The 21,585-nt window shown below is 45.4% G+C and overlaps 4 protein-coding genes across 7 annotated transcripts; 2 read left to right on the top strand and 2 right to left on the bottom strand.

Moving 5' to 3' along the window:
* Nucleotides 1-150: 150 nt before the first annotated feature.
* Nucleotides 151-1,841, bottom strand: dnlz (DNL-type zinc finger). The gene is made up of 3 exons (XM_077586318.1): nucleotides 1,233-1,841; nucleotides 979-1,118; nucleotides 151-641 (listed from the first exon to the last, which is right to left on the bottom strand). The coding sequence occupies exons 1-3, from the start codon at nucleotides 1,497-1,499 to the stop codon at nucleotides 491-493; spliced, it is 558 nt and encodes a 185-aa protein (XP_077442444.1). The 5' UTR covers nucleotides 1,500-1,841; the 3' UTR covers nucleotides 151-490.
* lrrc8aa (leucine rich repeat containing 8 VRAC subunit Aa) lies at nucleotides 986-10,535 on the top strand. 2 transcript variants are annotated; one of them, XM_077586310.1, is made up of 4 exons: nucleotides 986-1,140; nucleotides 1,909-2,100; nucleotides 3,482-5,612; nucleotides 6,421-10,535. In XM_077586310.1, exons 3-4 carry the CDS (start codon nucleotides 3,492-3,494, stop codon nucleotides 6,694-6,696), a joined length of 2,397 nt encoding a protein of 798 aa, XP_077442436.1. In that variant the 5' UTR covers nucleotides 986-1,140; nucleotides 1,909-2,100; nucleotides 3,482-3,491; the 3' UTR covers nucleotides 6,697-10,535. The 2 variants fall into 2 exon arrangements, with proteins under 2 accessions (XP_077442436.1, XP_077442437.1); XM_077586311.1 differs by lacking the exon at nucleotides 986-1,140 and having other exon boundaries at nucleotides 1,895-2,100.
* Nucleotides 10,536-10,826: 291 nt separating this feature from the next.
* Nucleotides 10,827-17,618, top strand: phyhd1 (phytanoyl-CoA dioxygenase domain containing 1). Of its 3 annotated transcripts, XM_077586314.1 has the most exons (11): nucleotides 10,827-10,977; nucleotides 11,722-11,880; nucleotides 12,770-12,845; nucleotides 12,924-13,027; nucleotides 13,589-13,651; nucleotides 13,787-13,808; nucleotides 13,886-14,014; nucleotides 14,810-14,929; nucleotides 15,763-15,889; nucleotides 16,154-16,216; nucleotides 17,111-17,618. In XM_077586314.1, the coding sequence occupies exons 1-10, from the start codon at nucleotides 10,945-10,947 to the stop codon at nucleotides 16,200-16,202; spliced, it is 882 nt and encodes a 293-aa protein (XP_077442440.1). In that variant the 5' UTR covers nucleotides 10,827-10,944; the 3' UTR covers nucleotides 16,203-16,216; nucleotides 17,111-17,618. The 3 variants fall into 3 exon arrangements, with proteins under 3 accessions (XP_077442440.1, XP_077442441.1, XP_077442439.1); XM_077586315.1 differs by lacking the exon at nucleotides 17,111-17,618 and having other exon boundaries at nucleotides 14,813-14,929; nucleotides 16,154-16,302; XM_077586313.1 differs by lacking the exon at nucleotides 17,111-17,618 and having other exon boundaries at nucleotides 16,154-16,302.
* On the bottom strand, nucleotides 16,304-21,211 carry dolk (dolichol kinase). The gene is made up of 2 exons (XM_077586312.1): nucleotides 21,105-21,211; nucleotides 16,304-20,111 (listed from the first exon to the last, which is right to left on the bottom strand). The coding sequence occupies exon 2, from the start codon at nucleotides 20,034-20,036 to the stop codon at nucleotides 18,456-18,458; it is 1,581 nt and encodes a 526-aa protein (XP_077442438.1). The 5' UTR covers nucleotides 20,037-20,111; nucleotides 21,105-21,211; the 3' UTR covers nucleotides 16,304-18,455.
* Between the last annotated feature and the right edge of the window lie 374 nt (nucleotides 21,212-21,585).

Genomic DNA, 21,585 nt, shown 5'->3' with positions numbered 1-21,585 from the left:
CCCTTTTTGTTTTACACTGTACAGTACATATAACTACTGGAATACATTACATATACAGTATTCATATCTGGTAATGTATGTGAGTTGTATGATGCAGTTCAACTAGCGTATATGTCAAGGTAAACTCAAAGAAATGCATTTCAGTGACTGTTTGGGTTCATGTGATTTTATTTGTTCTCTTCTGTTAAAAGTGTTTTGTTGCTGAGCAACACAGTAGTCTCATGGTTAGCCCGTCTGCCTCACAGTTTTGGCGTTCTGGGTCCGACTCTGGAGTTGACGTGTTTTCCCTGTGCCTGTATGGGTTTGCCCTTGCTTCCTCCCTCGCAAAACCATTCATCTCTTAACTTCAGTGAAGACTCCAAATGCCCATAACTTTGTGCTTGTTTGTCTGCAGTCCAGGGTGTACCTGCCTCTCGCCAAAAGTCAGCTGGGATAGATTTCAACTCATCCGCCATCCAAATGAGGACAGTAAAAAACTGGATGCGTGCATTCATGGATCTTTATCAGAGTCCTTCTTGTTTGCCGTGTCCTGTAAAGGACATTTCTCCTGGCTGGACTCGGTTGGGAGAACTTGAAGAGCGTCACTTCCTTCCAGCCTTCTCACCGTCTCTCCTTTGGCGGCCAAGATGTCTTCGATGTTCCTGATAACGTTCACAGAGAGTACGTGAAGTGAAACTCCTTGAACATGCAAAATCAACACCCGTTCTGCAACTCTGCCGCCATTTTGTGAGGAACATCTTATTACCATTTTATAACAGCTAAAATTTCTCAACTAAGTGAGCCCCCGTTTATTATGAGGGTTATGTTTAAAATCCACCTGCTTTTTGTTTTACCCTTCCTCTAAATGCCTTAAACTAATTTTAACCTATTTGAATAACTTATTTATTTTTAAAAGGACTTATGTGCGACATAGCGGGGTTCCATATACTTTGATTTAATAACCACAATTTAATTTTAAAACAGTCTCAATAGACCAACCTCTTCCCTTTCAGATCGGAGAACCATCCCAGGTTGTCAGCGATAATGTGGTGATTCCTGCATCCTGGACACGTCACGATTACGACACCGTTGTGATACGCCTGCTTCGAGATCTTCTGCGTGGATCTGTTGGTGCACACCTGCAAAGAGTTCCAATTTGCAGTAAGTCAAACACTAAGGCTAACGCAGCAGAAAACTCAGAATTGCACTAATTCAAATATTTGCATTGCACGAATGTGGGGAACGCAAAGTACCTTGCATGTGTACACCAGGTGGTAATGTGTTGACCGGATTTGCCCAACAACCTCACTCGAAAAGCTTCTCCAAGTGCACTGGACTCTTTTCAAGTGTGCCTGAAGACGACTATTACACCGGTCCAAACTAGAAAGGCTCGTTATTGGTACTGCCGCAGGATGGCAGTGTGAGTACAGTCCATAAACCGACGAACGACACGGCGAACCAAGAACGAAAGTCATCACTGATGTCGACCGTAAACGAGCGAGACTACCGTGGAGCGCCATGACAGTGACGATGTTTACGTTGTTTGGAGCCGCTGGGTCGTCGCGTGTTTATGACGTCACCTTAATTTTACTGTTCATTTGGGGTAAAGCATTGTTCAGTGTTTTTGTTTCGCTGTAAGGAATTGTATCACTTTAGTCATTCTTATGAACTGCACAAAATAACGTTGTTTGTTGGGTGTGGCCGCGTGCTCATGAAGTCACGAAAGTCTATTTCCGCTAACGGGACAAGCCGAAAGAAAAACTGAAGAAATGTGTGTTTGCGTTGTTTTTACGTTGTTTTTCCTGTCAATCTTCTGCCGACAAAACTCATTTAAAGTAAAACCAAGCTGTGTTCGACCAACACAACTGGAACATGTGCTTTTACTTTGAGGATAAAAAAAACGGCAAGGAAATGTACTATTTCCGGTAGGCTCGCGCTGGCGGACCAATCAGCACCGATCTCGGAGCGGACGCTTCCGGAATCCGCAGCCTTCCGTCTTCGGGTGCTGCTGTCCAACTGGGTCCACGCCCACCGAACCGGTGCCGTCCGGGCGGCTTCGGGCTTGAGAAATGTGTCCATGGCGTGTGGGAGAGCTGAGAGACAGCAGTGGCCATAAAAGTGGTGAGTTTTTATTTCCCGGAAGTGAAGAGATCATGAGGCGTGGGCAGCGTTTATTCCAGATCTTTATGACCTAGTAACGTTTTACTTCCGAATATTAGTAGACCTTTTGGCCTCCTAGTTCAACATTAAGCTGGATATCTGGGATATTTTTCATATCGAAGCGTGTATTCAGATCTGCACTGTTTGGTCCGCTTTAAACGGACCAGAGTTTATTTTGTTCTTTTTTTGTGCAGGTCTGAATACACACAAACGAATCCTAGTGCGGTCCGAGACCCACTTTTTGAGGTGGTCTCGGTCCGCTTCCAAACGCACTCTGTACGGTTTGCTTCGCAGTCTGAATACAACCCACGGCTGATTCGCTCCAACTGCAAGACGCATGCGCCTTTTTAGGCTTAACAAGCCACCGTAGGCAAGCATCGCGGGGGGAATATTGCCCGGTAGTGAATATTGTGCTAGATTCATTCCTAATCATCCGTATTCTGTTTAGCCACGGTGTTGTCAGCATTTTGTGGTGGCCACTCAATCGACAACGTGTTCAAAAATTAGAAACAGCGTCGCGGAACCTCCGTTGAATGAGCTGAATTTCATGTTTTCCTCTATTTCCGGGTTTGGTTATGCGTTCGGCCCTCGTCATTTTTGTCCAATGAGAGCGCAGGTCGTCACGCGGTCGACGTGATTACACAATATAGTCCACTTGAAAAAAGCACAGCGTGAATATGAACCGCACCAAACGAAAGAAAAAAAATAAAGTCCGCTTTTAGTCCAGACTCAAGGGGACTAAATGACTTTTCTGGTCTGAATACACCCTAAGAAAAGTTCAAATGGCATTGATAATATACATGAATAAATGCTGAAGCCGCCTTCTTTCAATATCCTTGCTATTCATCTTAAGGTTCAGAACTTTGTCCTCAGTAGAACGACAAGAATTGCCATTTGCACCGCACTGACACTACCTGCTTTATCAATGTAGTATTTGATTGTGATAGTAATTCCATTTTAAGAAAGAAGACCTTGCTTTGAATGACATCACATGGGATTGTGACATCACTAGCTTCTAATGAATCAGTTTGACCAAAAAAACATCAGACACATTGAACAAACAGCTGAGTGTTGTTACATTTTGCATTTACTTTGAGCCATGTACGAGCGTCTTCGCATAAAGGGGAAGTAACCCAGCGTGGTTGGACACCAATGACCTAGACAGAAAAAAATGTCCGCCTTATTTCATTGTCACGCGACAGTTGGACAATGTTGAGCCAGCAGTTTTCTGCTTCGGGAGGTAGTGTCTGAAGCGGGACGGCGGCGTTTCTGTGTAAAAGGAAAAGGCAGATAAATGCGGGCTCGTCCGAGGCTAACCAGCTGCTTGTCTGCGTCCCCGCAGGTAAGCCATCATGATTCCCATCACGGAGCTCCGGTACTTTGCCGACACGCAGCCGGCGTACCGTATCCTGAAGCCGTGGTGGGACGTCTTCAACGACTACATCTTGGTGGTCATGTTGATGATCGCCGTGTTTGGCGGCACGTTGCAGATCACGCAGGACAAGATGATCTGCCTGCCGTGCAAGTGGGTCGCCAACGACTCGTGCGAGGCGGCGCCGCCCGGCCGCGGGCCCTCGACCCCGCGGCCGGGGGAGCCTCGGGGCATTCAGAACGAGCTGGACCGCCACCAGTACAGCTACATCGACGCCGTGTGCTACGAGAGCAAGCTGCACTGGTTCGCCAAGTACTTCCCGTATCTGGTTCTGCTCCACACGCTCATCTTCCTGGCCTGCAGCAACTTCTGGTTCAAGTTCCCGCGCACCAGCTCCAAACTGGAGCACTTTGTCTCCATCCTGCGAAAGTGCTTCGACTCGCCGTGGACCACCAGGGCGCTGTCGGAGACGGTGGTGGAGGAGAGGGACTCCAAGAAGATGAACGGCTCGGCGGACAAAAAGACGCTGTACCAGCCGTCGCCCGCCAACAACGACGTGGAGGCCAGCGTGCCCATGCTGCAGAGGACAAAGAGCAAGATGGAGCAAGGGATCGTCAATCGATCGGAAACGGGGGTCCTGGACAAAAAGGAAGGGGAGCAGGCCAAGGCTCTTTTTGAGAAGGTGAAGAAGTTCAGGATCCACGTGGAAGAAGGCGACGTGATCCACCGCCTGTACGTCCGTCAGACCGTCATCAAAGTCATCATGTTTTTGCTGATCATTAGCTACGCCAGCTACTACGTGTGCTACATCCGCTTCAGCGTCACGTGCACGGTGGAGACGGAGAAGCTGACGGGCTTCAGCACCTTCTACTGCGCCCACCCGCTGGCCACGCTCTTCAAAATCCTGGCGTCCTTCTACATCAGCCTGGTGCTGGTCTACGGCCTGATCGCCATGTACACGCTGTGCTGGATGCTGCGGCGCACCCTCAAGCGCTACTCCTTCGAGGCCATCCGCGAGGAGGGCAGCTACAGCGACATCCCCGACCTGAAGAACGACTTTGCCTTCATGCTGCACATGCTGGACCAGTACGACCCGCTCTACTCCAAACGCTTCGCCGTCTTCCTGTCGGAGGTGAGCGAGAACAAGCTGCGGCAGCTCAACCTCAACAACGAGTGGACGCTGGACAAGCTCCGGCAGCACATCTCCAAGAACTCCCAGGAGAAGCTGGAGCTGCACCTGTGCATGCTGAGCGGCATCCCCGAGACGGTCTTCGACCTGGTGGAGCTGGAGGGCCTGAAGCTGGAGTTCATCCCCGACCTCACCATTCCGCCCATCGTGGCCAAGCTGTCCAACCTGCGCGAGCTGCGGCTCTACCACACGCCGGCCAAGATCGAGTCGGCCGCCCTGACCTTCCTCAAGGAGAAGCTCAAGTCGCTGCACATCAAGTTCACCGACATCAAGGAGATCCCGCTGTGGATCTACAGCCTGAAGAACCTGAACGAGCTGCACCTGACCGGCAACCTGAGCGCCGACAACAACCGCTACATCGTCCTGGACGGGCTGCGCGAGCTGAAGAGGCTGAAGGTGCTGCGGCTGAAGAGCAACCTGTACAAGCTGCCGCAGGTGGTGACGGACCTGAGCGCGCACCTGCAGAAGCTGTCCATCAACAACGAGGGCACCAAGCTGATGGTCCTCAACAGCTTGAACAAGATGGTCAACGTGAGCGAGCTGGAGCTGGTGCACTGCGACCTGGAGCGCATCCCGCACTCCATCTTCAGCCTGCACAACCTGCAGGAGATCAACCTGAAGGACAACAACCTGAAAACCATCGAGGAGATCATCAGCTTCCAGCACCTGCGCCGCCTGGTCTGCCTCAAGCTCTGGTACAACCAGATCGCTTACATCCCCATTCAGATCGGAACCCTCAACAACCTGGAGAAGTTGTACCTCAACAGGAACAAGATCGAGAAGCTGCCCGGCCAGCTCTTCTTCTGCCACAAGTTGCGCTTCTTGGACTTGAGCCACAACAACTTGACCGTCATCCCGGCCGACGTGGGCTTGCTGCAGAACCTGCAGCACTTTGCCGTCACGGAAAACCGAGTAAGAAACTCTCTGTTGGTTGCTCTGTGTTGATTTCTCAGTCATCCCGGTCGTGCTCATCCGCGAAGGTCGAACGGAGGTCGCTGGGCTGGAAAACGTTTCTTCTTGGGCTGGAGCCAAATAGAGCTGACAAAAGACTTGCTAGCCCCTTCGGAGGCAGCTCCGACGCTAAAGCGAGTAGCCGCGAGTAGCCGCGTACGTATTTATTGACCGGGCGGGGGTCACATGACTACATGGAATGCGCAAGAAGAGTTTCCATGACACTTTTGCCAAATCCTTCTATTTCGACACGTCTCAAAAACCACCTCATGAGAGCGTAAAAACTTGTTTGTGATATTTGAGAGTTCCCCCCCCCCCCCCCCCCCGAAAATCATGTGTTTCCATTACTAGCTTGCTTTTGCACCAAACTGAGGCTATTGGAAACGCATCTACATTCTTGTCCTCCGTCTTTTTGCCCACTTTAGGGGCTCCGAATCATCTAAGGTGGTGATATGAAAGTGGTTCGAATGGCAACTTTATGGAATGAATTGGTTTGGCTCAGCGCAAAGGAGATTTTTAAATTATTTTTTCTGCAGGCTTGAAGAAGTGGCAGCTCGGATAGAAACTAACTAACTCAACTTCATAGAAACTGAAACCCTGTTAGGTATTTATAAAATTGAAATACAACGTCATGTATATGAAATAATGTCCGGTTTTAGAACTCCCAACCTTACTCATCCTTTCTCCAATTAACATGGCTTCGCCGTGTGATTGGTGCGCCGCCAGGTTAGCATTTTTGCATCAAGCGCTCCGCTTTCCCTCCCCGCAGATCGAGACGCTGCCGGCGGAATTGTTTCAGTGCAAGAAGCTGCGTGTGCTGCAGCTGGGCAACAACTGCCTGGAGACGCTGCCGGCGTGCGTGGGCGAGCTGGCCGGCCTGACCCAGCTGGAGCTGCGCGGCAACAACCTGGAGAGCCTGCCGGCCGAGCTGGGCGAGTGTCGGCTGCTGGCGCGCAGCGGCCTGCTGGTGGAGGAGAAGCTGGTCAACACGCTGCCGCCGGAGGTCAAGGAGCAGATGCTGGGCACAGACAAGGAGAAAGCATGATGGCGTTTCCGTTTTTAAATGATTTGCATTGCCTTGGGAAGGTAAGTGGAGGCCGTGCACCTTTTCTTTGTGACGTGAGAGTCACGAATGTACCTTGAGAAATGTCAGGTTCAGTCATTTGATAAACAATAGGCAAGGAAGGAAGACGAGACTAGATAATTTTTACTCGCGAGGAGAATGGACAGAGATGTGCACAGATTACAATCTAGCCGCGTACGGATAGGGACGGCCATTTTGGGAGCCCTATTCGCTTCGCTCCAGCAGGAAACGGCCCCTGGGGGGGTAAATTACGTGGAGGTCTTGAGACTGACCTCTCCCCTGGGGTCCCAGAAGCATGGCCGCCACTGGGGAACTCCTTCCTGGGCCGTCCGCCGCCTGTCTTACCCCGGAGTCCAAGTGCCCCAAAAGACACAAAAAGTGCCCCAAAATTCAGGGGCCTCAAAGGCTTTGATGTCATTTGGGGCCCTTAGTGCCCTTGATCCTTGGAAGATAAATGGGGAAAAGAGTAGGGATGCACCATAATATCAGTGGCCGATAATTATCGGCAATTATCGACCACTTTGACATCCTACAAATATACCAGATAATCTTCTTTTAAAAAAGTTTTTAAAACATGACTTTTGTTTTGGCAAACTCAAAATGAGTTTTTCTTTGAAGCAGAGATAAAATTCCGCTTCATGGTGCTTTACACAATGTTTACATGTATTCATCCATGTTAGCGTTAAAGTAGGACCCAAAAGTATATTTGTATTCAAGTTACAGTAATTTTGCAAACAATTATCAACTTATCGGTTATCGACATCGACACTTTCTAAATCATTGGTTGATTGGTATCGGTTGAAAATCGCATTATCGTGCATCCCTAGAAAAAAGCGACCCTAAATGTATCAAGCCCTTCCTTTTTAATAGGATTTTCCCCAGTTTACACAGATGTTGCTGCTCTAAAGGGAAGGGGGTAACACAGCAGCAACCTTCAAGGATATGATAATAGGATTTTCCCTAGTTTACACAGATGTTGCTGCTCTAAAGGGAAGGTGGAGCAACACAGCAGCAACCTTCAAGGATATGAGTCATTGTGCAGACAATAAAACACACGTGTCTTTCTTCGGCGCTGAAGGTTTCAACAGTTCATCCGCAAAGTGTTTCAGCCGCTATCTTGTGATAAGGCCCAGTTCCTGCTCCTGCAGCTGCAGGAGCATCCTTCCCACCAGGCTCTGGTCTCCTCACAGATACTACAACTCGCATAATTCAAACAAGTTTATACCGCTGAATATATGCTTATAAGAGTAAATATGGGACAACTTATGTACATTCATTCTAACAAGAAGCCTTAAATGTTCATCACGCATGCTCCAGCGCATCTTAACACTTTTGGCCTTAAACGTCAACAAGAAGTGAGTCGCTCAGCGTGTGGTGGCGTGCCACCCGGGCTCTGTGCCAAGCCTCCTTTGGCTTTTCCTTTTGTAACCAGCATGTTGTAGTCCTTTTCTTCCTTTTTTGCATGGACTGCTTATGTGCCAATGGAGCGGAATGAAACGCGAGCTGCGTTGGTAATCAGCGACGCATTCCCATGAACACGATCTAGAGCTTTTTCTATGGTTCATTCATCAAAAAGTCCTTTTCGAATGCTACTCCTTCACTGCCGTGGACGATTTTATTTGTCAACTGGAAGCCACGCGTTTACGGCCACAAATATTCATCAATGCGTTTTCAACGGGCACGCGTGGAAGGTCTCGCTAGCAAATGAATACAAAGCACTTTACGTCCACCATGTGTTGCTTTTTCTGCATCTGCTCATTGCATCGGCAGATATATTGCTTTTCTCATGACCGTTGTATCAAGATTAGGGCTGCGCGATATTGGAAAATCATGCGATATAGTTGCTGAATATAGCGATATGGATATTATTGAGATATTTAACATGTACCTAAAGAAATGACATTTTTATTATGTAATGAAAGAATTTAAAAAAGAAAAATCTTGCAGCCAAAGCAAGCAAACTCAATATAATCTTAGTTAATTAATTAAACTATTCACTCTTAAAAAAAAATAACCCAATCATGGATCAAAAATGGACCAATCCACTTTATTAACTTTCTGGGTTGACCCAATTTTTTGACCCAAATAAAGAAACTGACTGATTATTATTATTATTGTTTTATGCTGAAAGACCCATTTTTTGACTCAAAGTTGGGTCAAATCGACCCAAGTAGAGGATCGGTCCATTTTTGACCCATAGTTGGGTCATTTTTGACACAACTGTTTTTAGAGTGTTGGATGGCGGTGCGCATCACTCTAAAAAGAGTTGGGTAAAAATGGACCCATCCTCTACTTGGGTCAATTTGACCCAACTTTGAGTCAAGAAATGTTTTTATTTTTTTTGTGTGTGTGTAAAACAACTCATCAATATTGGTTAGATCCCAAAAATTGGGTCATTGTGTATAAAACAACCCAGAAAGTAAAAAATGGTGGATCGGTCTATTTTAGAACCATAAGTAGGTTACTTGCATTTTCGTTAGTGGCTGACGGGTCCAATTCAGATAAAAGCATATCATTCCATATGCACATTGCACGGTCCAATATCGCCATCTGGTTATTTTTTCCGATATATTGTGCAGCCCTAATCAAGATGTATAGTATTGCGGGCGCTACGAGACAGGCTGTGAACCTAAAACTCACTAAACATTCCAACAGCACTGCAAAATGGCCGCCTCACTACGTAGGTCATGACAAGCGTGGATGGCGAGCGACGCCCAACGCAGCCACGCTCGCTCGTGTTTACATTACAGGCGTGAAAGGAATGTCGTTCGTGTTAATGATTGGTCGTGTCCACTGCTGCCTTGAATTGCTCCACGTGGCTTAGCATGATGCTAACAAACACGGCCTTAACTTTTTTTTTTTCTTTGTTTTTATCCAAGCTTTAACAGTTTGCTGCACTAAACGTTGACCCAAACATGGAATGCATTCTTAACAGTTTTTGTATTTCTACTCACAAACATTTGCCACGTTTGGGTGTTTTTGTGCCGTTGTCGACGACAGAAAACAAAACTAAAAGCAGTGTTAATGTTTTTTTGTTTTTTTTAATGAGGGTCACAGTCGTCGCGGTCATGAAAAAGAAAACTGTCACATGTACACTAAAATGATGATCTTGTCTGAATGTACTCACAAATGTATATAGTATCAAATCTGGGCCTGGTTAGTTGAACACAAAGCTTTTCTGCATTTTGAATGGAAAAGGGTTTTGACAACGAGGCACTCTAATGCAGCCACGCCAGTGGACTATCTGAAGGGAAGATGGGAAGATTTTTGGGCAGTAGGCGTCGCTAGCTAACGGCATAATAGCTCATTAAATACATAAATAAATATTAGTTAGCATAATAACTGCCCCCAGACCAAGTTTTTCCACTCTTGACATGATCAGTTAGGCTTGGAGAAGATCCAAGGCCACTTTCAAGCTGCCAGACTCTGTAATTGTAGTCATTACGAAAGCTCTCGTTTCTCTTCCTGACACGCTTTCAGTTGTTGCCACGGTAACGAAAGCCATACTTGCCATTGGCCCAGCAGTATTTGGGGGCGGGGCATACCGTGCGCATACTTATGAGACAAGACCGCCTCATGAAAATCAAATTCTTCTCATATCAAATCATGATTATAAAACATGGGAACGGTTTTAAATTGTGGGAAACAAATAATGTCTGATTTTTTTTGTCAATGCAGGGAAGCCATACTACAAGTGTGTACTAAATGATTTTGGAATGTCAATTTAAATCACACACCTTTTATTGATTGTTGCACTTTTTGTACTATTGTAACACAATAAATTGTCTCAACATGTATTATTACTGTTGTGGTTGTTTTTTTTTTTATAAATAAATGTTCTGAACTCCCCTTTGGAAACATTGTAGATTTAAAACAGCAAAATGTTCAACCCAACCGGTCTGTCCTTGTAATAAAAGTCTTAATGTGAGAGCAAGTAGTAGCATAATGTTCATAATATTCTATGAAAATGAATGGAAATAGCCACCAGGGGGCGCTAATTAATATACGGTACTCGCCTTGAGTTTTGCTGCGGGAACATGCGCTAAGGCGAAAATCCGATTAGGATGTTACGGGTTCGACGGGACGTGATGACGTATGTGACGTCACGTTCCAGGAAGTCAGCCAATCTGCCTGCCAATCATTAAGCTTGTTGGTTCATCCTCCTTTTCCTCGGTGGCACAATTTTTAATTCGGAACCCTGAAGACAACATGGACTTCATAAGCGACCGAGATGTGCAAAAGGTGAGCAATGCAATCATTAGCGTCATAAATTCCCCAAAGTTTCGACGTAACTTTCTGTTGTTGAGTGTGATTATGTAATCAGTTTGCAGGCGCAGCCAATTAGAGGGACGCTTGCGTTCTGGAAGTACTTTATGCCCCGTTGTGTACTGCAATTTAGGCACAGTAGCAAAAATGCCTGGACTGCTGATCTGTTTTCAATTAACAAATGAAAACACACAGATGCACTCAGGGGAATAGCAAATATTATTACACGACTGTATTTAATCAAATAATCACAAGATTAAAAAAAAAAGCCAAATCGAATCTACTGTATTTAGTTGTTTTTTTTTTTTAATCGAAATTAAAAGGAAAATAAAAGTTGAACTGATATTTATATTAAAATACACCAAATAAATTAGATACAGGGACAGAAAATGTGCAAATATTTGTTCTAATAAATTAAAGAACATTTTTTATTCAAATGAATAAATGGTCAGTTGTACAAAATAAACAGGGAAATATAAATATTTTAAACACTGCTAAAATAAATGACCACAAACAAACCTAAATATTTTATTTATTTTTTAAATCTAACTTCTTGGGTTGTTGAACCAGTTGAGTATGATGATAGCCATAGAACAGGAAATATTTGTTGAAGATTTCCCTATAAAAAAAATGGGATCAGAGTTTAAAAGCTCCTCAAAATGTGAAAAGTGAAATGCCAGCTTGTACAAGCACGTTGCGGTGTCCTGTGATGTTTGGCAGTACACGGAGGACGGCTACGTGGTCCTGGACCAGCTGCTGACGCCCGGCGAGTGCGACGAGCTTCGTCAGAGGATGTCGGAGATCGTGGAGGGGATGGACGTGCCGGCGCACTGCCGTACCACCTTCTCCACGAGCCACCACGAGCAGCTCAAAGAGCAGGTGCTGGGAAGTAATCAAGTACAAATACTTAGTTACTGGATTTTTCAGGTATATGAGTTGTTTTTTAACATACGTGCCGGATTTCTGTTGCATGCCTTCCTTGACGGCACACTTTGCAGATGCAGGTATGTGCCCCCTGCCACTTGTTGCTAGGTAGAATTCGTAAGGACAGAGCCGGGAAAAGTCAGCAGTAACGAAAGCTAAGGATTAAAAAAGTTTAAAAATAGTTTCATTTGCATTCAATTCACAACTGAATCATAGTGTAATTTTTCTTTGCTGTAAAATGCTTTTGGATGTTGACCAAACCCCATGTCGCTTATTTGAATCGCATCACTTGTTGCCAGGCAGAATTGGCAGGTCACAATCATTTGTGCTGCAAAGGATAATTTGCATTTTTTTTTTTAAGCATCATGCTCACAATTATATTTTTGTTTTCATTATTGCGCCATCTACTGGATGCCCCACTTATTATTTTATTATTTTTTTTTGCATTACTTGTTGCTAGGCAGAATTTGTGTCATCATGCTCACTTTTTTTTTTTAATACCTCACTTTCCTTTTCTTTTCTTTTTTTAACCATGCTTTGTCACTAGGCAAAATTTTGGGATCACAATCCGTTGTGACCCAAAGGGCAATAAATTATAAAATTTTTGTTAAATGGCATCTTGCTTATTTCAATGTAGGGGGAAAAAAACGTTCTTTTTTTTTTAAATTACGACATCAATTGGATGTTATTTTGCACTGTTCCGTGTTCTTTTTTCATCACTTGTTGCTAGGTAGAATTGGTGGGTCACAATCATTTGTGCCCCAGAGAATCAAAAGCATAATTTTCCAACCTTTTTGTGCGCGTAATGAACAATCCAGTCAGCCGTTGTCCTCTTGACCCGCAGGGAAACGCCGACTATTTCATCACCAGCGGAGATAAAATCCGCTTTTTCTTCGAAAAGGGAGTTTTTGACGACAAAGGTCAGTTGGCGCATTTATTGGCTCATCAACAAGCTTGAGTGAAGTGACTGTTTTTCTTTTTTTGTTTTGCACCCGCAGGAGAATTTGTGGTAGCGAAGCATCGTTCGCTGAATAAAGTGGGACATGCGCTGCATGCCTACGAACCTTTGTACAGAAAAGTTACGCATTCAGCCAAAGTTCAGGTGAGAAAGTAACCAGGCCGGAGAGTTCAGTTGTGCTCAAAAAATCGATACGGCAATACATGGTTGCGGGCCTCATTACAAAACACGTATCGATACGCAGGCGCCAGCATCGATATTGCTCGTTAACTTTAAATAGGCAGTTAAAGCAAGGTTGCTTGCGCAGGAACATCAGCCTCTGAAGTTTTGCTGATGCACCAGCAGCAGGTAATAGCATACTTATTAAAAAAAAAAAAAAAAAAGTGTATGTGAGAAGTCTGTTTTAAAAATAGCCAATCAGTGATTGGATACTGTGTCTTGCTAAGAAAAATTAAAACAGAGGAAGAATAAACATTTATTTACGTATAAACTAAACGTACCAATTATTTATTTCAAATAGGCACATTTTAGAGCTGTAATTTGGTTGTATGAGAGCGAATTTCACTCCAGTTTGTAAAAACATTCATTCAACTTGTGAATGTGACTTGTGAGAATTTGTGTGAGAGGTCATCCTGAGTTATGCCCCCTGAAGGCCTCTCACACATACATGTGAGCCGAACTCACGCATTGTCGTTCTCCTCTCAGGGGATCGCCAGGAAGCTTGGCCTTATTCATCCCGTCATCCTGCAGAGCATGTACATCTTCAAGGTCAACCGACACAACGTGCATGTTGCTAACGCTATCGACTTTTTTTTTATTATGAGAGTGACCGACCCAACAGCGATCCATATTCCAATCTGGCACTATTTGTTTTGTTGACATGTTTTTTTTTTTCCTTTCCAGCAACCGGGGATTGGCGGAGAAGGTTAGAACAAAGTGAAATAGTTCCAAGGAAGGCACGATGTGATTTAATCAATACAAAATGTGCGGTGTGCCACCCAGTGACGCCCCACCAGGATGCCACCTTCTTGTACACGGAGCCCCTGGGGAGGGTGATGGGGCTGTGGGTGGCCTTGGAGGACGCCACCGTCGGCAACGGCTGCCTGTGGTTCCTGCCGGCCTCGCACAACAGTAAGCGGACGCGTCATTAGGCACTCGTGTTCATTTCATCGACGAAAACGCAACAAAAATCGTTTGGTCAACACACATTTTTCACCAGACTAGACTAAAAACTCCATTAATAAACAATGATTGGGACTAAAAAAAATGTACTTCACTTCATAAAAACTGGACTGAAATCTATGGACATTTTAAAAACAAAACGAGACAAAACTGAAATGATTTTGTGAAATCTTGTCTCTGCGAATCTGTCACTGTGACTGTCATGTGACACGGTGACACGCCCCCTTTAAAATCTGCTGCTAGCGACTCGAGTACAACGTGCACAAATACATGGGACGGAAAGGAGGTGGATTCACGGTGAAAGGTAAAAAAAAAAACAAGTAAATTATAGTTACAAAGTAACACTAATCCAACGGCTATAACATTCCAACAATGCTAATTCATTCCGACCGCTAACTAATGCTGGCTAATTGTCTAGCTTGTAGCATGGAGCTAGCCACTTGCCTGATTTACTGTAATTGTGTCAAGTTGTTGTTCATCGAAAAGATGAGAGAAAATTGGACGTGAAATAGTTTTAGATCCGAAATCCTCAACATGTTCTGAAAACGAGATGATGTTTTCTTGGACTAAAATAAAGACTAAAATGCTAGATTTATAGTCAACTAAAACTGGAGTAAATATGATGAAAACTAACAAGCAGGATTGAAACTGGACTAAAACTGAGACTAAATTAAAAAATGCCTGATAAGAGTAACCCATTTTAGGCAGACCGTCGCCATCTAATCTTTCCCCTCGAACCCCGAGCAGGCGGCGTGACTCGACGGATGGTGAGGACCCCGCCGGGCAACTTCCCGCTCACGGACTTCATCGGCACCGAGCAGGACTACGACGGCGACAAGTTTGTGCCGGTAGAAGTTAAAAAAGGTTCATTGAAAGTTATTTCAAGATATATTGTGATGAACATTCATGTTTCGAGCAAGTGGTAAGAATCAAGCAAGCAGTTAAGTTGTATTTGTGCCATAAACCCTAAAGGTCAAAAAGTTGGGAATTATGAACAGTTCCAAATGGCAATCAGTGTTGGCACAAAATCTTCAGGCGTAGCAAAATCCTACTTGAACAGCTGCGGTGGTTAATGTGAGGCACTTTAAAATGGAAGTCAACCCTCAACATTTGTTGACAATAATATGTTATATGTGAACTCACTCGTCTAAACACGACATTCTGATTAATTTTACATTAGTGGAACATGAGTTATGCAGCAAAATCCAGCCATTTCTATCCATCTCGGGGGGCGGCCATTTTGAATTTGCTGTCAACTGAAGATGACGTCAATGTTGCTCAGGGCTCAGGCAACGACCAATCGCAGCTCGCCTGTTTTCTGAAGCTGCGCTGTGATTGGTTGTTACCCGAGACTGTGAGCATCACGCCTGGCGAAATCTAGCAAAATGGCCGCCCCCCCTTAGATGGATAAAAACAGCTGGATTTTGCTACTTAACTCATATTCCACTAATGTAAAATTAATCAGAATGTCATGTTTCGACTAGTGAAGTCACATAGAACATATTATTGCCGCAAAAAATTGGGGGATTGACTTAAATGGTGGCAAGTGGTTGTGAGAATCTGATTACAGCCACATCACCGTTTTAGAGGGTGTGCACACTTGTGCAAATGCATGATCTCAATTGTTTAGTGTTACTTCCCCTCTCATAAAGTTAACAAGCTGAGCTAATGAAAACCAAAATGTTAATGACATGTAGGTGGCGTGGTGCTGATCCACGGCCAAGTGGTGCATCGCAGCGCTGAGAACGCGTCGGCGGACTCGCGCCACGTGTACACGTTCCATCTGATGGAGGCCGACAACACCCGCTGGAGTGCAGACAACTGGTCAGACGCAAACAAACACACTTTGGATTTTCTTTGGACTCTTTTGGTCCATTCGTTCGTTTTTTACAGCAAGTTTCGTCGTTTTGATTTGTTCATAAGATGCTTTGTTTCGTTCATTTTTTTGGAATACATGGGAGTGTTAAGTGCAAGATTAAAACAGATGAGGATTCAAATCTAGAATTTTCTGGGGGAGGAGCATCAACGTTTGAGTTTCATAATTCCTTCCTAACGAAGCATTCTCATTCTCATTTTTTTTTCTTTTAGGCTGCAGCCCACTGAAGAACTTCCTTTCCCGCCGCTTTACACCAAATGAGCCCCCGGATGACGGTTTGTTCCCTGCGATTATCAAAACCGTTTATTCCGAAAGAATGTAGATCATTACAGCTAACAAAAAAGATGAATTATGAACACAAGTGATATTTGTGCATGTACTTTAATTGTCATGATTATTGTCAAAACAGGACATTTGCACTAATAATTTATTTTCAAGTACTTTTACACAAATGGAGGCGGATTCAATTCAATGAAGTTACCTCTGTCAATCGCACATCGTGATATTTTGCCCATGCAATGTGACACAGATAAGAAAAATGCAGGGACATGCTCATACCGTATATTGGAAGGAATCGTCATCAATAGGGATTGTTTGGAGTTTAAAAAAAAAAAGGGTTGAAATTAATCATCGGAGGTCCCGTCAAACCCGCAAAAATGACGTCTACTTTCCTTTCATATGACAAGATTGACGTTGAAATTGATTAAATACTGATCATTTAAAGAAAAGACGTCTACTTTTCTTTCACATGTAATATGGCAAGATTCAATAAAAATGCAGGTTTGATGCTCACATGTTCGAAACAAACAAAAAATAAACATCAAAATGCTTTCAGAAAATAATTGAAGAGGAACCATCAAATGTGCAAAACAAACAAAAGTGACATGAATTAAATGCAGGGAACGTCCTAATGTTACAATTGAGGATTTGGAGGAAATAAAAAAAATAGCTAAAACTAGCCCCCCCCCCCCCCCCCATTCTCTAAAAAATAATCGAGGCGGTCTCCTCATGAAAGCTGCAAAAAATAAAGTTTGCTTTTGTGCCACGTGCAAGATTCAAAATGCCGCTTATTATTTTAGAAGGAAAGACGAAATGATGATCATGAGGAGGGTGAGCGCGTGAAAACATCTCACTTGGAAAGTCAAATCCGCTTTTTTCTCGCCATGCAGTCATCTCATCTACAACTAACTACCGCTACGCCGCCGCCGCCATCGTGGCATCAACACGACTTTTAAGACCATTGAGAAGAAAGCATGTGAAGAAATAACAAGAAGCGTAATCATGAACTACTCACCAAAATGGTGCGAAATTTCACAAGGAAACTAAAATGTCCTGAAGCCTCTCATTTGACCTTTGACCTTTTAAATGTCCACCAGCTGATGCAATCTATTGAAAAAGTTAAGAGGGGAAAGTTGAGGTGTTTTTTCGCAATTATGTATCGTGTAATTAGATCACATCGGACAGTTTGTCATTTATTTGCATCCGTTTTTGTTTTCTCTGCTGCCTTGTTGACATTACAAAGCTGTTGTTAATTTGCTTATATGTAAATGTTTGGGGGGAACCGAGCCTTCATTTTTCACTAAAAAAAACTAACCTTATTCGCATCATTGTTTGTGCATCAGGCCTCGTCAAAAATAAATAGTGCTGTGCCACCATCTTGTTTTTCAGGTGGGCTCAGATTTTGGCCACTCCCATTTCACGCTGTATTTAAAAACTTTTTTTTTTAACAACAGTTAGACTTCATTTTATTTTCATGAATTTCATTCCCAGGGACAATTTTTTTTTTTAATGACTTTTAAGAATCCAGACATCCAATCCTTGGTACCTCTTTTGTTTTTTGTTTTCTATTTCAGTGGTGGTGCGAAGGAGGGTATGAAAATGGCAGGCACTTAAAACATGCTTTAAAATAAAAAGTTTAGTATACTGGATGGAATCACAAGATTTCAACTTTCTCGCCCCAAAGTCCATTAATTGCAATTTAGTATGTGAGGAACTTTGTGTGGTAATTCTCAGATACGGCTCTGAGTGTGTTGGTACACAGGCGCCCTCTAGTGGTAAACAAAAGAATCGCTGCTGAGTACAATTCTATTTAACGTTTTAAAAGCTGTTTTTTTTTTTTTTTTATGTGTAATAGATTTCAATTGAATTATTGTTTTGATACTTTTAAAAATAATGTCAAGCTTTCATTAAGGTTGAAACGGTGGATCATGTCGCAATGACTTGCGATATATTAAATATACGTTTTGAAAATAAAGTGTCCGTCTTGTGTTTGGTTTGTTTTGACTTGGTGTAAAACCACTTCTAGTGCATTTTAGTTTCATTCTGAAATCTCAACTCAAAGCGTCACATTTCTAACTTTGTCTGAGTAGTTGATGTCAAATAATGTTCTTCAAGGCGATTTGTAGGGATGACAACGGGCGCCGTTTTTTTTTTGCGCACTTTGACACGATTGCGTCACGCCGACTTGGCGTGTTTCGCGCCGTTCGCGGTCAGTCGATGGCGGTCCGCCACTCATCAGAGCGTGAGCAGAATAAGCAGGTAGAGCGGCAGCAGCAGGTTGTCGATCTGCGAGGTGTACGCCTCCAGCATGGCCACCAGCGCCACCGAGCCCAGGATCCACGAGTAGGCGCCGTTGAGGTCGACGCCCACGTCGAAAATGAGCAGCACGGCCACGCCGACGATCTGCGCCAACACCGACGTGGCCGTGCCCTCCATGGTCTTCTTGGTGCCCGGCCATCGGATCTCGCCCAGCGTGCTTCCGAACACCGCCGCCGCCGTGTCGCCCACCCCCACCGCCAGCACGCCGGCGTAGGGCACCAGGCCGCCCGCCCCGGGGAGCGTCCCCTTGGGCGCGCAGGCCCCCGGGAAGAGCCAGACGGGCAGCGCCATGCCCAGCAGGAGGTAGACATGGGTGAGGATGAGCGGGCCCGAGTCGCGCTCGTCCAGGAACAAGGTGAGCATCTGGCGCAGGGGTCGGCCCAGCGGCTTGATCCGGAAGTAGCGCACGTACTCCAGGAAGAGGAGGACGGCCAGGCAGCCGGCGGACGCCACGTGCAGCAGCTGGCGCTCGTACAGGAGCCCCGGCACGAACGTGGCCACCACGATGACGTGGAAGTACTTGCGCACCAGCGTGGACGCCTGGTGCTTTTTGGAGCCGGCGCGGCGCTGGTAGTTCTGGTGCAGAACCACGCAGGTGGCGGCCAAGCACAGCGCCGCCCAGTACGCCACCAATGCCAGCCGGCGCTGGTTGAAAGTGACAAAGTCCCACAACCAGGTGACGGGATGGCGCCCGATGAAGAGGGAGAGCCACGGCATGAGGATGCCCAGGCCCAGCACGGCAGTCAGCGTGTGGAAGAAGAGCGACGACACCCACGTCTCCGACTCCATGAAGCAGAAGAGCAGCGCGAAGACCACGCCCAGCAGCAGCGAGCCCACCACCAGCACGGCCAGCAGGTAGTGGACGGCGTCGTCCCCCTTGGCCTCGGCCCAGCTCAGCGAGCGCTTAATGAGCTGGTTGACCACCAGGCTGATGCCGCCCACCACCAGCAGGGCCTCGCCGGGCGTGAAGCAGCGCGGCAGCAGGTACAGCACGATGAGGCTGAGGTACACGAAGATCAGCAGCACCTCCAGGACCTCGATCACCTCCGACACCGTCAGCGTCTGCTTGGCGGTGTACAAAATGGCGCTGGCCGAGAGGCCGGCCACCACGCAGGTGTTGGTGGGCACCGGCCTGGTGATGCCCAGCGCGATCAGAGACAGGAAGAGCGCCAGGACCATGCCGCTCACCGTCACCACCATGGTGAAGCGCTCCAGGTGGACGCTGCCCGCCGCCGCGCACTTGGCCCGCAGCACCAGACCCAAAAGCGGCATCACCATGGAGGCCGGGACGATGCCGCTGTTGGAGGCGGGGCGGAACTGGAAGACGGCGCCGCCCGACTTAAGCAGGCGGTCCCACTTGTGCTGCACGTAGAAGGCCTGGATGAGTAGGGCCACGGCGCACCACGAGTGCTGGTTCCACAGCGCCGCGTGGACGCACAGGACCACCGCCGACACCACCGCCGACTCCACCGCGACCGGGCTGACGTGCGCGTTCATCGCTGCCGGAGGCCGGGCGGGCGCGATCAACGAAGGCCGCCGCCTGTCACTTCGTCATTTGCACCACGTCTCGCTCTGAAAACAGTTGGGTTGGAAGTTAAACCACTGCTATCAAACTCAAGGCCCGGGGGCCAGATCCGACACCACGCATCACTGTATGTGGCCCACGTAAACAAATCAAATGAATACAAAAATGAAATGTGTCGGTTAAAATTGATTTTCTATTATTAACCAAATGATTAAAGTATTACATTTGGGGTCGCCATCCTCACATTCTACATGAGTATCTGTGATTTTGAGTGTGTATGGCTTCAAAAGGCGGGGCCAGCCCTGGCCTGGTAAGTGTCAGTGACTCAGCGACATCATTAGTCCATGTGGAAAATTGACCCCTGCTCCAACCTTTTGTTTATAATCAAATTATTCAAGTAATTCCCATTAATCATTGGAGCCAAGACGACAATTTCTTGTTTCTTGCAACAACAAAAAAATTATATATTTTTTGCAAATGTTTTAAATGTGTGTTAGAAGACACATAAAACAAAAAAAAATGCTGTGAATGCTACAAAAACATGCCTGGGGAGTATTTTAAGTATATTTCTATTTCAAGGATTTCACTTATTGCGGGGAGGAGATTACTGTATACTGAATATTGGAACTTAGGATGTAAATGTAGGCCGGCAGAGAAGGCCTTGCTGTCCATGACTGCTCACCGCTGTGGAAATCACAGCTTCCTGGGTGAACCTTCACACACAGTCACATTTACACGCACGCGCGTTCTTTGCACAATAACCGTTTGTTCACGTGGGGGTTGCAAGTCGGACTTTTACCCCGTAAGACTGATGAACTGTTATTAATGTGCTATATTCAGCAATTACGACACACACAAAAAAACAAGCATGTTCCCCTGGTTCATTGATTAGGAGTCAGTTTGGTTTTCAGCGATGCTGCAGGCTGCAAAACAGGACACACCAGACTGCGTTATCCTCAACGCTACACTGGCAATAATATACGTCTAAATAATCGTCATAACCATCGACGATGCACAGAGACAAACAGAATTATACGTACCGGGTTATTGTGTCATGTGGACAAAGCAAGTGGGAGGGCGTCTTACTTTCTTCCCTTTGTCAGATATCGTCCGTTTCCCAGCCAGTAGGAGGCCGCCATGTTTTGACAGCTGGGTCACGTGGTAAACCCCACGTTCCACTGTTTCGTTGTATTTATTTAAATTATTTTAACTCTCTGTAATTCCTGATTGAGTAAATAATAGTAATACAGTAGTAATAAATATGCCACAAGTAAAATAATAATAAGGATAATAAGGACCGGTATGATTTTAACGTATCACTGTCCACAAGATGGCGGCAGTACAACTCCTTAGGACTTTTTTTTTTTTTTACATCCACGAACTTTTTTGCTAAATTAGATTTTTAGATGACATGATTAGATGTCAATTCTGAGCAAAAATATTTGTAAATAATTAAGTGCATTAAAAAGTTAAATATAATGGCAAGTACCGGTGACGTTATCATATTGCCATCCACAAGAT

The sequence above is a fragment of the Vanacampus margaritifer genome, chromosome 14 (genome assembly GCF_051991255.1).
Source record: "Vanacampus margaritifer isolate UIUO_Vmar chromosome 14, RoL_Vmar_1.0, whole genome shotgun sequence".
Taxonomy (NCBI): domain Eukaryota; kingdom Metazoa; phylum Chordata; class Actinopteri; order Syngnathiformes; family Syngnathidae; genus Vanacampus; species Vanacampus margaritifer.
The sequence above is the reverse complement of the archived record's forward strand: the minus strand, read 5'-3'. Positions and strand labels throughout refer to the sequence as shown.